The following is a 13,901-nucleotide window of genomic DNA, read 5'->3' as shown; positions in this document are numbered from 1 at the left end:
TAGGTTAGTGGCTGGATGAACACTTGCTCCATTTATATAAAAATGTGCATGTGCCCAAACAATGCCTTCGTTCTCTCAAAATTTCACCTACAGAGGGCATTGCATCAGTGGCACAGCCGTTTTCTCAGCCAATGGTCCTACCCCGCAGCCCTCACCTTGTGTTACATACAAAATAAGACCTCCCATATTATGACTGGAACCCATCCCATATTGTGACTCATTTATTATTTTCTGTTGTTCCACATCATCGCAGGACCAAGCTCATCGCTTTTGCGTCAACGTGGTGATTTGCGGGATGCAGAGGACGCTCACTGCCAATGGTGGAATGACCCGTCCCACATCCTTTGAGGGGTGCACCATCGGCGAGTGTGTGTGTGTGTGTGTGTGTGTGTGTGTGTGTGTGTGTGTGTGTGTGTGTGTGTGCGTGCGTGTTGGGGGGAGAGGGGTAAGGGAGGGTGAGGGTGGAAGGGGGAGGGGAGTGATCCTCAGCTGGTGGTTAGTTTGAGCTCAATAATCAGAAGGTCCGGGGAGCATATACCTTTGGAGTGAAAGCACGTGGCGTCTGCGTGTAGCTCATCAAAATCATAGATAGATGAAGCTCAGCAATGGATGCATGGAGGAGTCATCAAAATCAGCCCGAGTTGACCAAGTTGAAGTGAGTACTGTACTCAAGTCAAGTGTAATAAGACAACGTTGAGTCACAGTTTAGGAGATGGAGGCTTTATTAATCACCATATAACTGGAACGCAGCATCAATCAGCATTGTACATATGCATAATCGGCAGCCTCCCCTTCACCCAAATCCTGCACCCCTCACATGCCATGCCCTGTTCCCAGGGGCTGCGCATGTCAGCTCATATTATATCCAGGGGACAGCAGTCAGCCCATACCCAGCCAATAACAGCAGTGCAAGGGCAACGGCCAACGGCACATGCTCCATCATGTCGTTTTTGCCAAAACCAGGCAAAACCAGAGGGACGCAAAACCAGAGGGAGGCAAAACCAGAGGGAGGCAAAACCAGAGGGAGGAAAAACCAGAGAGAGGTAAAACCAGAGAGAGGGAAAACCAGAGAGAGGCAAAACCAGAGAGAGGCAAAACCAGAGAGAGGGAAAACCAGAGAGAGGCAAAACCAGACAGAGGCAAAACCAGAGAGAGGCAAAACCAGAGAGAGGCAAAACCAGAGAGAGGCAAAACCAGACAGAGGCAAAACCAGAGAGGTAAAACCAGAGAGAGGGAAAACCAGAGAGAGGCAAAACCAGAGAGAGGCAAAACCAGAGAGAGGGAAAACCAGAGAGAGGCAAAACCAGACAGAGGCAAAACCAGAGAGAGGTAAAACCAGAGAGAGGGAAAACCAGAGAGAGGCAAAACCAGAGAGAGGCAAAACCAGAGAGAGGGAAAACCAGAGAGAGGCAAAACCAGAGAGAGGCAAAACCAGAGAGAGGGAAAACCAGAGGGAGGCAAAACCAGAGAGAGGGAAAACCAGAGAGAGGCAAAACCAGACAGAGGCAAAACCAGACAGAGGCAAAACCAGAGAGAGGGAAAACCAGAGAGAGGCAAAACCATAGAGAGGCAAAACCAGAGAGAGGGAAAACCAGAGAGAGGCAAAACCAGAGAGAGGGAAAACCAGAGAGAGGCAAAACCAGAGAGAGGCAAAACCAGAGAGAAATTTGGAAAAATTGATCGTCGGAAACAGCATTTCCCGTGTTCTTGGAAGTTTCTGAAGTTCCTTGCATTCTTCCCTGGCCCAAGAATTACCTCATCAGTCATCACTTATGATGGTAAAAAAATGCTCCCTCCTTTAATCACAGGACAGTCGGCAAAATGTCTCTGGTACAGCTGTTTTGTCAGAATCGAGATTGAGGAGCCAGTATCCACGATGAGCTCCACATTGCAGGTATGCCCAGTATGTGCCATAATTTGCATATTTTATTACAGAGAATTTTATCCTTTGTAGAGGCAGCATCACTCAGGTAAAGCAGTCAGGCCAGGAACGACAACCTCATGTACCTCTTTTTGGGCAGAGCGGCAGACTTCTGAGAGGTGACCCATTTTCCCACAAACATTACATTTCACCTTTGAAACAGGGCAAGAAGGCGCATCAGCCAGGTGGTTTGCAGACCCACACAAGTAGCAGGAATGGTGAGTTTTTGTGGAGGAAAAATCCACAGCACGAGTTAAAGGTGAAGTAGCAGAATGTAATTCCTTCCGATGGTTGGCGTTGATCACTTGGACTGAAGCTGAATCGGACAGAAAAGTTGAATTCAGCAGTGCAGATTCAGTTTTGATCACTGGGACCGAAACTTAATCGGACAGTAAGGTTGGGTTCAGCAGTGCAAATTTGCGTTTGATCGCTCAAACCAAAACTGAATCGAACAGCAAGGTTGCATTCAGCAGTGCTGATTCACTTTTGATCGCTCAGACCGAAACTGAATCGGACAGCAAGGTTGTATTCAGCAGTGCAGATTCGCTTTTGATCGCTTGAACAGAAGCTGAATCGGACAGCAAGGTTGCATTCAGCAGTGCATATATCGCTTTTGATCGCTCGGACCGAAACTGAATCGGACAGCAAAGAACCCTTAGAAATACCCTTTAGAACCCCCTATAATTACCCTTAGAATTATCCTTCAGAATCCTCTAGAATTACTCTTTAGAATACTTGAGAATTACCCTTTAAAACCCCTAGAATTACCCTTTAAAACTCTTAGAATTACCCTTTAGAATCCTGTAGAATTACACTTTAGAACCCTTAGAATTACCATTTAGAATCCTCAAGAATTACCCTTTAGAATTCTCTAGAATTATCTTTTAGAACCCTCTATAATGACCTTTTAGAACCCTTAGGAATACCCTTTAGAATCCTCCAGAATTACCTTTGAGAATTATCCTTTAGAATCCTCTAGAATTACCCTTTAGAATCCTCTAGAATTACCTTTTAGAATGTTCCTCTAGAACCCTCTATAATTACCTTTTAGAACCCTTAGAACTACCCTTTAGAATCCTCTAGAATTATCTTTGAGAATTACCCTTTAGAATCCTCCAGAATTACCTTTTAGAATTATCCTTTAGAATCCTCTAGAATTACCTATTAGAATTATTCTTCAGAATCCTTTAGAATCCTCTAGAATTGCCTTTTTAAATTAGCCTTTAGAATCCTCTAGACTCACCCATTAGAATCCTCAGAATTATCTTTTAAAATTACGCTTTAGAATCCTCTAGAATTACCTTTTAAAATTAGCTTTTAGAATCCTCTACACTCACCCATTAGAATCCTCTAGAATTACCTTTTAAAATTACCCTTTAGAATCCTCTAGAATTACCTTTTAAAATTAGCCTTTAGAATCCTCTAGACTCACCCATTAGAATCCTCTAGAATTATCTTTTAAAATTACGCTTTAGAATCCTCTAGAATTACCTTTTAAAATTAGCCTTTAGAATCCTCTACACTCACCCATTAGAATCCTCTAGAATTACCTTTTAAAATTACCCTTTAGAATCCTCTACACTCACCCATTAGAATCCTCAGAATTATCTTTTAAAATTACGCTTTAGAATCCTCTAGAATTACCTTTTAAAATTAGCCTTTAGAATCCTCTACACTCACCCATTAGAATCCTCTAGAATTACCTTTTTAAATTAGCCTTTAGAATCCTCTAGACTCACCCATTAGAATCCTCTAGAATTATCTTTTAGAATTACCCTTTAGAATCCTCTAGAATTACCTTTTTAAATTAGCCTTTAGAATCCTCTAGACTCACCCATTAGAATCCTCTAGAATTATCTTTTAGAATTACCCTTTAGAATCCTCTCGAATCACCCATTAGAATCCTCTAGAATGATCTTTAAGAATTTCCCTTTAGAATCCTCTGGAATTTCCTTTTAGAATGATCCTTTAGCACCCTCTAGAATTACCCTTTATAACCCATTGGAATCAGCCTTTACAACCCTTTAGAATGAAACAAGGTATGTTAAAAAGGATCTTCTTCTTCATTTTGACAGGTGGACGGACGGATGGAAGGAAGGACATAGCCAGGTATTGAAGTGGTTTCACCGTTTAAAAAGCACTTTTCCCGTCGCTTGGCCAGGATTTTCCTATGAATCCCCAAGCTCAGTAATCATTCCCCTTTGGGACCGTTGATTCGATGCACGATGCAGATGTTGAAAATCAATTTCCTGATAGTAATACAATAGATTACATCATGGGCCTATTGTCAATTGCGCCAAGTTGGACGAGCGAAGCGGTGTTTTATACGAACCTGGAATATGCACACCTCCGTGAAACTCGATGTACAATCAGAATGAGGCAAATCATGCACCTGTGCGATCCGGATCAAGATCAACACAATATCCAATATCCGAATATCCACAATATCTGATGTGTGGACCACCTGTCGTTCTTGAAAGCTCAGAGATGTGACGTCATGAATAATGAACAAAGACCAACCTGAGCAGGTGGATTCGATTGCAGGAGGCTCTCGCGTTTCAGGACGACCATGAATGTTGTGTCACAGAATCCTCGATATAAGGATCGCTTAGTTCTATCGTTCAGGTGGACGTGGACTACCACCGGTTCTCTCGAGGTGAGAGGGTCCAGGTAGGGAGCGAGGAGACCGAATCGGCGATCGACATGCTGGACGTGAGTAACGCTGCGGAGATCTACCACACGAGCTACGTACGAAACGCCCGAGCGATCGGAGTGCTGTGGGCCGTGCTCACGCTGTGCTTCGCCGTGCTGTGCGTGGTCAGCTTCGTGCAGCCTTTCTGGATCGGAGACACCGATCGGAGTCCGCAGGCCGGCCACTTCGGCCTGGCCCGCTACTGTTTGGGCGACGCCGTGACCCAGGGTCTCGTGTGTCACGGCGGGTTCCTGGACTTCTCGTCCGTGCCCTCGGGGGCCTTCAAAACCGCTGCTTTTTTCGTGGGCACCGCAATGCTGCTCGTCCTCACCAGTCTCGTCTGTCTGAGCCTCTTCTTCTTCTGCACGGCCGCGGCCGTGTACAAGGTGTGCGCCTGGCTGCAGCTTGCCGCAGGTATACTTGGGGACTACTTCGTTGGATGGTTACTTGTATTAGGCCAAAAAATATATATTGCTGGTCTCTGGTCAGACCAAAGTTCCAGAATTGATGCGGCGATGCGGTTTTTTTTCTTCTTTTTTGAAAAGCATGGATTGCACATATAAAGGTGTTTTTGTGTCCTCGTGCCTTGCGGTCCTCCTCATCTGCTGTGGCGCCATCCAGAGAGAAATTAAAGACAGCCAATGGGACTTGTAGGCCTATTTTTTGGTAAATAATGAACACAAGCGTAAGTTATTTTAAAATGTATTTATTCTGAAAATCATTAAGTGCTTCAAGCATATTATAGACTGCCATTTCGTGCTGGAGATCGCCTCGCCGTACCGTCAAACATTCCAATGCGTCCATCGCGTCAACACTGCGCATGCGCAAGTGGTCGAACAGGCCGATGGTCTCCCACGATCTCTTCTCCCAGTCCACCATCCACCAGATTATCACAGACACTTACAACTTCATGACAAACGAGATGGGATCCAGGCCTAACTAACGAGACCACCCGCAACTCTCTCGGCCTTCTGGTTGCTTCACACGAACCCGACAAAGAACGTCTTCGTTTCGATAAATGACAATATCCAGCCGATAGAGGCCTTGCATCGCGTGAGCGTCGTCCATGGCAACCGGTTCCGGCCGCCATCTTGCGTGGCATAAACAACATTTCGGGAAAGCTGTCGTTTGATCAGACGGACCTGTCAGTTTACGTCCGTAGCTTGCCCGTTGAGGCGTTTTCGCGGTATTGCGAGAAACTGAGGTTGTGTCATTTGCCTGTGGACCCGTGTGGACCCACAGGTACGCCACACACACTCCACAAGTATGCCACACGTACACCACAAGTATGCCACACACACTCCACACGTTCGCCACAAGTACGCCACACACACTCCACACGTACGCCACAAGTACGCCACACACACTCCACACGTACGCCACAAGTACGCCACACACGTACGCCACAAGTACGCCACACGTATGCCACACACACTCCACACGTACGCCACACACTCCACAAGTACGCCACACACACTCCACACATACGCCACAAGTACGCCACACACACTCCACAAGTACGCCACACGTATGCCACACGCACTCCACACACACTCCACACGTACGCCACACACACTCCACAAGTACGCCACACACACTCCACAAGTACGCCACACACACTCCACAAGTACGCCACACACACCCCACACATACGCCACACACACACTCCACAAGTACGCCACACGTACGCCATACGCACTCCACATGTACACCACACACACTCCACACGTACACCACACACACTCCACACGTACACCACACGCACTCCACATGTACACCACACACACTCCACACATACACCACACGTACACCACACACACTCCACACGTACACAAGTACGCCATACGCACTCCACATGTACAGTCACGTGAAAAAGTAAGTACACCCCATGTAAAGTTTTGACCTTTTTCAACATATTTCAACATACAGTTATTTGATCTTCATTTCAACAATATTGATAGATAAAGGTGATATAATATAACAAATATCATGAAACATTTACATTTTGTGGTCCATTGTATAATTGAAATTTACATAAATGCAAATTTCGCATGTGGAAAAAGTAAGTACACCCCGACATTTATCACTACTTCAAATACCTAAAATTAGAATCAGGTGCACCAGCTCAGGTGCAAATGATTAGAACATCGTGAGAGAGGATCTTGGAGGAACCTGTCTTATTTAAACCTCAGACATTTAGTTTGGTTTGCTCATTGTTGTTGAAGTGTGCGGCGTCACCATGCCTACATCAAAAGAGCTCTCTGAGGCCTTCAGAAAGAAGGTTATAGATGCCTACGAGTCTGGGAAGGGATTTAAAAATATCTCCAAACAATTTGAAATCAATCATTCGACTGTCCGGAAGATCATCTACAAGTGCAGAAGATTCCAAACAACTGCCAACTTGTTCAGGCCAGGCCACCCCAGCAAGTTCAGCCCGAGAGCAGACCGCAAGATGCTGAAAGAAGTCTCTAAGAACCCCAGAATGTCATCATGGGACCTACAGGTAGCTCTTGCCACTGTTGATGTCAAAGTGCACGAGTCTACCATTAGAAAGAGGCTGCACAAATTTGATCTACATGGGAGGTGTGCCAGGAGGAAACCTTTGCTGTCCAGAAAGAACACCAGGGCAAGACTAAAGTTTGCTAATGAACACCGAGGTAGAGACCAGCACTTCTGGAACAATGTGCTCTGCAAAGATGAGTCAAAGGTAGAGCTATTTGGCCACAGTACCAGAAGACATGTTTGGCCAAAACCAAAGACAGCATTTGACCACAAGAACCTGATACCAACTGTAAAGCATGGTAGTGGAAATATTATAGTTTGGGGCAGCTTTGCTGCATCAGGGCCTGGGCAGCTCACCATCATAGAATCCACTATGAATTCTTAATTGTACCAGAGGGTGCTTGAGGATAATGTGAGGCTATCTGTCGGAAAGTTGAAGCTCAACCGAAGGTGGACCTTGCAACATGACAATGACCCTAAACATACCAGTAAATCCACCAAGGAATGGTTGAAAAGAAAGAAATGGAGGGTTCTGGAATGGCCAAGTCAAAGCCCGGATCTAAATCCCATCGAGATGTTGTGGGGGGATTTGAAACGAGCTGTGCATGCAAGAAACCCCTCAAACATCGCACAGCTGAAATAATTCTGCATGGAGGAGTGGGCAAAAATTTCTCCCAGTCGATGTCAGAGACTGGTAGACAGTTATAAGAAACGCCTACTTGAGGTTGTTTTTGCCAAAGGGGGCAATACCACCTCTTAGAGCCAAGGGTGTACTTACTTTTTCCACATGCGAAATTTGCATTTATGTTTATTTAAATTATACAATGGACTACAAAATGTAAATGTTTCATGATATTTGTTATATTATATCACCTTTATCTATCAATATTGTTGAAATGAAGATCAAATTGCTGTATGTTGAAATAATAATAATAATAATAATACATTTATTTTATATAGCGCTTTTCAAGAAGCCCAAAGACGCTTTGACAGAGTACAAAAAACAAGTGCAAAAAGACAAAAATCAAAAGGTAAATAATCAAAGCAAAAGGAAGGAGAAGGAGAAGAGATAGTCAGGGGTTAAATGCTGTGGGTTAAATGTTGAATGCAGTGTTGAACAGGTGGGTCTTGAGTGATGTTTTGAATGTGGTGAGTGAGGAGGAGTCTCTGATGGTGTGAGGTAGTGAGTTCCAGAGGGTGGGAGCAGCGATGGAGAAGGCCCTGTCCCCCCAGGATCTGAATTTGGTCCGGATGGGGGGGGGGGGGTCAGGAGGTTGGTACCAGCAGAGCGGAGGTTGCGGGTGGGAGTGTGTCTGGAGAGGAGGTCAGCCAGGTAGGATGGGGCCAGGTTATGGAGGGCTTTGTAGGTCAAGAGGAGGATTTTGTACTGGATTCTCTGGGGGATGGGGAGCCAGTGAAGCTTGTAAAGGACGGGGGTGATGTGGTCACGGGTCCGGGAATGGGTGAGTAGACGGGCAGCGGAGTTCTGAATGTATTGGAGTTTATTGGTGATTTTTGAGGGTGAACCATAGAGGAGGCTGTTGCAGTAGTCCAGACGGGAGGTGACGAAGGCGTGGATGAGGGTTTCTGCAGCCGTGGAGGAGAGGGATGGATGGAGACGGGCGATGTTTTTCAGGTGAAATAAGGCTGATTTGTTTAGTGTATTTGTCGAAGGAGAGGGTTTGGTCAAAGATGATGCCAAGATTCCGGATGTGAGGGGAGGTGGATACTGGGAAGCAGTTGATGTTGAGGGCAAAGTTATGGGTGGACTTGGTGAGCGTTTTTGGGCCAATGATGATTATTTCAGATTTATCACAGTTAAGTTTGAGGAAGTTGATTTGAAGCCAGGATTTTATTTCAGTGATGCAGTTTGTCAGGATAGAGTGGGTGGCGGTGGAGATGGACTTGGTGGAGATGAAAAGCTGGATGTCATCGGTGAAGCAGTGGAATTGGAGACCATGACGGCGGATTAAGTGACCAAGGGGGGACAGGTAAAGGATGAAGAGGAGGGGGCCAAGAACTGAACCTTGGGGGACACCTTGGGGGAGGGGAGCAGTGGGGGATTTGCAGTTATTGATGGAGATGAACTGGCGTCTGTCAGAGAGGTATGATTTGATCCAAGAGAGGGCAGTGCCGGTAATGTTAAAGGTGGTTTCAAGTCGGGTGAGGAGGATGGTGTGATTGATGGTGTCAAAGGCGGCGCTGAGGTCGAGGAGGATGAGAATGTTCAATGAGGAGGATGAGAATGTTCAATGTTCAAAAGGAGGATGAGAATGTTCGAGGAGGATGAGTTTCCTTTGGAACGGAAATATGTTGAAAAAGTCAAAACTTTACATGGGGTGTACTTACTCTTTCATGTGACTGTACGTAACCAAATGCCTAATCCTGATTTTCGCTTCGCGAGCGAAGGTAACAACCTCATGAGCCATATTCTCACCTGAGAGCTGCAGTCAAGGCAGCCATGAAACTGTTTTAGCGTTGTGTCGTCCGGATGAAATCGGGCTGTACATCCGACAGCACAACAACTCTTTACCATCGTGTAGGGGGCAATTTATATGTGAGACGAGTTTCAAATTGCCGCCATGACGTATGGTGGCAGAAGCAATGTTTTGTCACCCAAGGGGTCACGTGACTAAGACGATAACGTCACATGCAACTTCCCGATTGGATTCATGACGTCACGGCACACAAAACTACTCATATCTTTGGAACGGCTGGTTGGATTTGGACAAACTAAACGCAGTTTTGTACGGGAGAACCGTGCGCGAACGTCGATACCAAACCTGAAAAAAATTTTTGTTGACGCGCAGGGTCAAAATCGATGCGCGCGCTGACCAGAACCCGGAAATATTTTTCTCGGCCTTAAAGTTAAATTAACGAGCAACGGTAGGGCGGGGCTTCAATTGGGAGGACCAAATTAAAAGGCAAAATATCAGTTAAAAGGCAAAATATCAGAAATTGAAGGCTTTTTATTTTTATTTTAAACGATTTATATAAACATCCGTTAAATCATATCACACGCAAATCACCAAAATCTAAACGGTATTTGTAGAATTTCAATAAAAGCCACATCACTGTTCATGTCGGTAAATATTATTCCATCGTGTTTGGAAAAACTGGAAAATTGGAAAAATTAGAAAATTGGAAAAAATTAGGAAAAACAATATATCCTATTTTACTCCAGGGGGTCCGAGGATTACCCACCCAAAATTTCGTTGCGATCGGTTCAGCCGTTTTTGTGGTACCTGGGAACAGACAGACAGACGGACAGACATTTGGTGAATTATAGTAAGATTCTTTTCACCGTACGTATTTTCTTGTTTCGTGTGCAGCCTATGGCTGCTGGTTGCATCACTACCTGGAAGTGCAGCTGTGCCGGGGATGCAGTGCCCCCTGTTACCAGCAAGCTGGTACTCGCTCATTTTGCCGACCTCGGAAGGATGACTGGCTGAGCCGACCCACCTGGTGTTATTTCAACAGCACGACAGGAGCTCGAATTGAAGACCCTAATGAGATCTTAAGCCAACACCTGGCTACTCTACATAGTATCAAACATCTTCACAGGCCTTTTGGATTTTATTTTATTGTAGAGATTCCTTCCAATCGTACGTATTTTATAGACGTAGTTACATTCGGTACTGGTTCGACGTGTGCACGTTATAATAGTACATACTTTTTAGATGTGATTTTGTTCGTAATGTACGTACTTTTATAGACGTACATCCTTCATGGACACATTCACATTCAAACAGTATGTACTTTATAGACGTGCTCACGTCGTAACGGTACATCCTTTGTCACTCGGTTGAAAAAGATAACGTGTAATACTGGCGACCACCAGATGGCGCTTGTGGCCTATATGAGCACATTATGTGTGCACAAACAGACAAACGGGCCCCAATGCAATGCCTTCTTGGGCGAGGATTAATATTTACTCAAATAAAAAATACTTTTAAATGATGAGTTTTATTGGCTGAAGGTTCATAAAGGTCATGCTAACCTGTGTGGACCATTTGCTTGTTCAGTCGAACACACCGAGGTCACCGATCGCTGTTAAGACCAAGGGAGGATTGGTTGGGCCATGGTTTGACATGGTGGACGCATTACATAATGACTAATCTATCTATAATGCCAGTAATCTCTGTGTGTCTGTCTGTGTGTCTGTGACCGCTGTTTCTCGACAACTACCGGTCCGATATACTTGAAACTTGCCAGGTATATTGCTGGGGACCCGAGGATGTGCCTTTTCAAGGTTTGAAATTAATCGGACAAGTACTTACCGAGCTATGGCGATTTAGCCGTTCGCCGTTCGCTTTGCCGTTGCGAATGGACCAAACCATTCATGTAAATAGAGGGGGGGGGGGTTCTGTGGTCGTTCGCTTTGGCTTTGCGAATGGACCAAACCATTCATGTAAATAGAGGGGGGGGGGTTCTGTGGTCGTTCGCTTTGGCTTTGCGAATGGACCAAACCATTCATGTAAATAGAGGGGGGGGTTCTGTGGTCGTTGCGAATGGACCAAACCATTGTTTTTTTTTTGCAGTTTTTTTTTTTTTTGCAGTTTTTTTTTTTTTGCAAGGAACGGGCACCCACGTACGGGCACGTCCTAGCTTATATATAGTACGGGCATGCCCTAGTGAACTGTAAATCCAGGTGTTGGCTTAACGGGCAAGGTGGCTGGCTTAAGAACTTCGGGTCTTGATTTCGAGCCTTGTCCAGCCGTTAAATAACACCAGATGGGTTGACTCAGCCTGTCATCTTGTGAGGTTGGAAAAATGAGTACCAGATGTACAGGGGGCACTGCATCAGCAGCACAGCCATGCTTCCCAAAAATGATGCAACCAGCAGCCATATGCTTTTTTATTTTAATACTTGGGTTTCGGCTCATAATGGAGGCGGGTGGTTCGTGTGCAGCCACCCGGCTGCTGGTTGCATCATTTTTCTGTGGGCACGTCTACCGCTGATGCAATGTCCCTCTATAACCAGTTATCTGGTACTCATTTTGCCGAACTCGGAAGGATGACAGGTTGAGTTAACCCCACCTGGCGTTAATTCAACGGGATTCAAACTCAGGACCTAAGGATCCCAACCCCACCACCCTAACCATTAGGCCAACACCAGGTATATATAATAGAGGTCTCACACACACACACACACACACACACACACACACACACACACACACACACACACACACACACACACACACACACACACACACACACACACACACACACACACACACACACACACACACACACACACACACACACCCCTTGGGGGAAGTGACGTCATAACAATGGCGCCGCTTTTATCACCATACTCAGCGGGGCATTTCCTCAAAAGAGGAATTTCCCTCCTTCCTATGGATGCCATCAGATGGGGATTGTCCATGCTCTTTCCTGTTCAAGCAAAGAAGCAGCACGTACCAGTTTTGACATGAACCGGTCCAAACCGGATGGGTGTTTTTGAGGAGACACCAGCTCCTTACTGGATGGAGGTTGGCTCCCTACAGGAGCTCATCCGTCCTCTGCCAGGTGTTGTTTTTTGGTCCTGGCAGGGTCACAGTCTCACCCCCCCCCCCCCCTCCACTAGCAAAGCCAGTAAGGGGTGTCGGTTTAGTCACCGACAACCCGACCACATGGCAGCACTGGGTTACACATGTTACCAGTGGCAGTCCCAAAAGAGTGACCTGACCTTGAAGTGGCTGCATACCAAACAATAACATTCACTATAAACATCCTATGGGGAATTTTGAAGTGTAGCCCATTGCACCCTCAGCAACTTGCCCATTACCAACCCCAGCAATGATACAACCTGTATCCAGGTGCTGCCATTTGGAAAAAAAAAATTCTCTAACTATAACTCTGAGGCCAATTCAAGTTTAGAAACATTCCACTCGTCCTCTAATTGTGTGATCCCACCACCCACCCTTTTCACAGCTGCTTTGCTAGTTCTGGGTTGCATGATCTACCCCGATGGCTGGGACGCACCTCAAGTGCAGCAAACATGCGGCGCAGGTACAGACAAGTACCACCTTGGGCAATGCTCCGTGGGATATGCCTACCTGATCGCCATATTGGGGATCCTGGACGCCATGGTCCTTTCCTTACTCGCTTTTGTTCTGGGGAACCGCCAAGACCGTCTCCTGCCCGAAGACTTTGAACCGGAGCCACGAGATGGTGCGGTGTGACGTCACCAAATAAACAGTGATGCACTAGCACACCGCTGGGTGTACGGTGAGGTATTTGATGTGTGTTGCACATGTACTGAAGTGCCTGGTTGATGTGTACAATGAGGTTTGATAAATTGCAAAGAGAAGCTTAACGAGTATCCTGTGGCGGACACGAAAGCTCACTGGCGTGATGGCATCATTCCGCACACCAAGTGGGCGGCGGCCACGCCTGAGGGGTAGGCGTGGCCTCGGGATATACACCGGGCGCGCAGCCCGGAGCACTCCAGTGCTACAGTAGGGCTCTTTCAATAAAGACTCTTTTGACTTACCACGTTGTCCGCTTCCTCCTTGGCAAGCAAGTAGCGCGCGTAGCACCACGCTTCATTGGTGACCTCGACGTTGGATCAGCCGTCGCTGACCAACCGAATACGCCATCGCAATGGCAACCAACGCGGTTACGATCAAACTCCCCGAGTTCTGGGAGGCTCAGGCTGAAGTATGGTTCCTGCAGGCGGAAGCCCAGTTCCGACTTCGAGGCATCACGGTGGACGAGACCATGTACTGCCACGTGGTCGCCTACCTCGGGCCCGGCACGGCCGCCCGCGTCGTCTGT

The 13,901-nt window shown here is 46.3% G+C and overlaps 1 protein-coding gene across 1 annotated transcript; it reads left to right on the top strand.

The window, feature by feature from the left end:
• The first annotated feature begins 4,624 nt into the window (after positions 1-4,624).
• On the top strand, positions 4,625-13,582 carry LOC137419465 (LHFPL tetraspan subfamily member 5 protein-like). The gene is made up of 2 exons (XM_068105509.2): positions 4,625-5,027; positions 13,056-13,582. The coding sequence occupies exons 1-2, from the start codon at positions 4,625-4,627 to the stop codon at positions 13,304-13,306; spliced, it is 654 nt and encodes a 217-aa protein (XP_067961610.1). The 3' UTR covers positions 13,307-13,582.
• Positions 13,583-13,901: the final 319 nt, after the last annotated feature.

The sequence above is a fragment of the Myxine glutinosa genome, chromosome 1 (assembly GCF_964187855.1).
Source record: "Myxine glutinosa chromosome 1, kmMyxGlut1.1, whole genome shotgun sequence".
Classification (NCBI taxonomy): domain Eukaryota; kingdom Metazoa; phylum Chordata; class Myxini; order Myxiniformes; family Myxinidae; genus Myxine; species Myxine glutinosa.
Note: the sequence above shows the minus strand (reverse complement) of the source record. Positions and strands in the feature narration are given on the sequence as shown.

Bases quoted from the DNA above. Each gene is read 5' to 3' on its own strand.
- LOC137419465 (XM_068105509.2), top strand. From the start codon at position 4,625: ATGCTGGACGTGAGTAACGCTGCGGAGATCTACCACACGAGCTACGTA. The intron at 5,028-13,055 runs GTATACTTGGGG...CCCTTTTCACAG, and splicing joins CTGGCTGCAGCTTGCCGCAG to CTGCTTTGCTAGTTCTGGGT.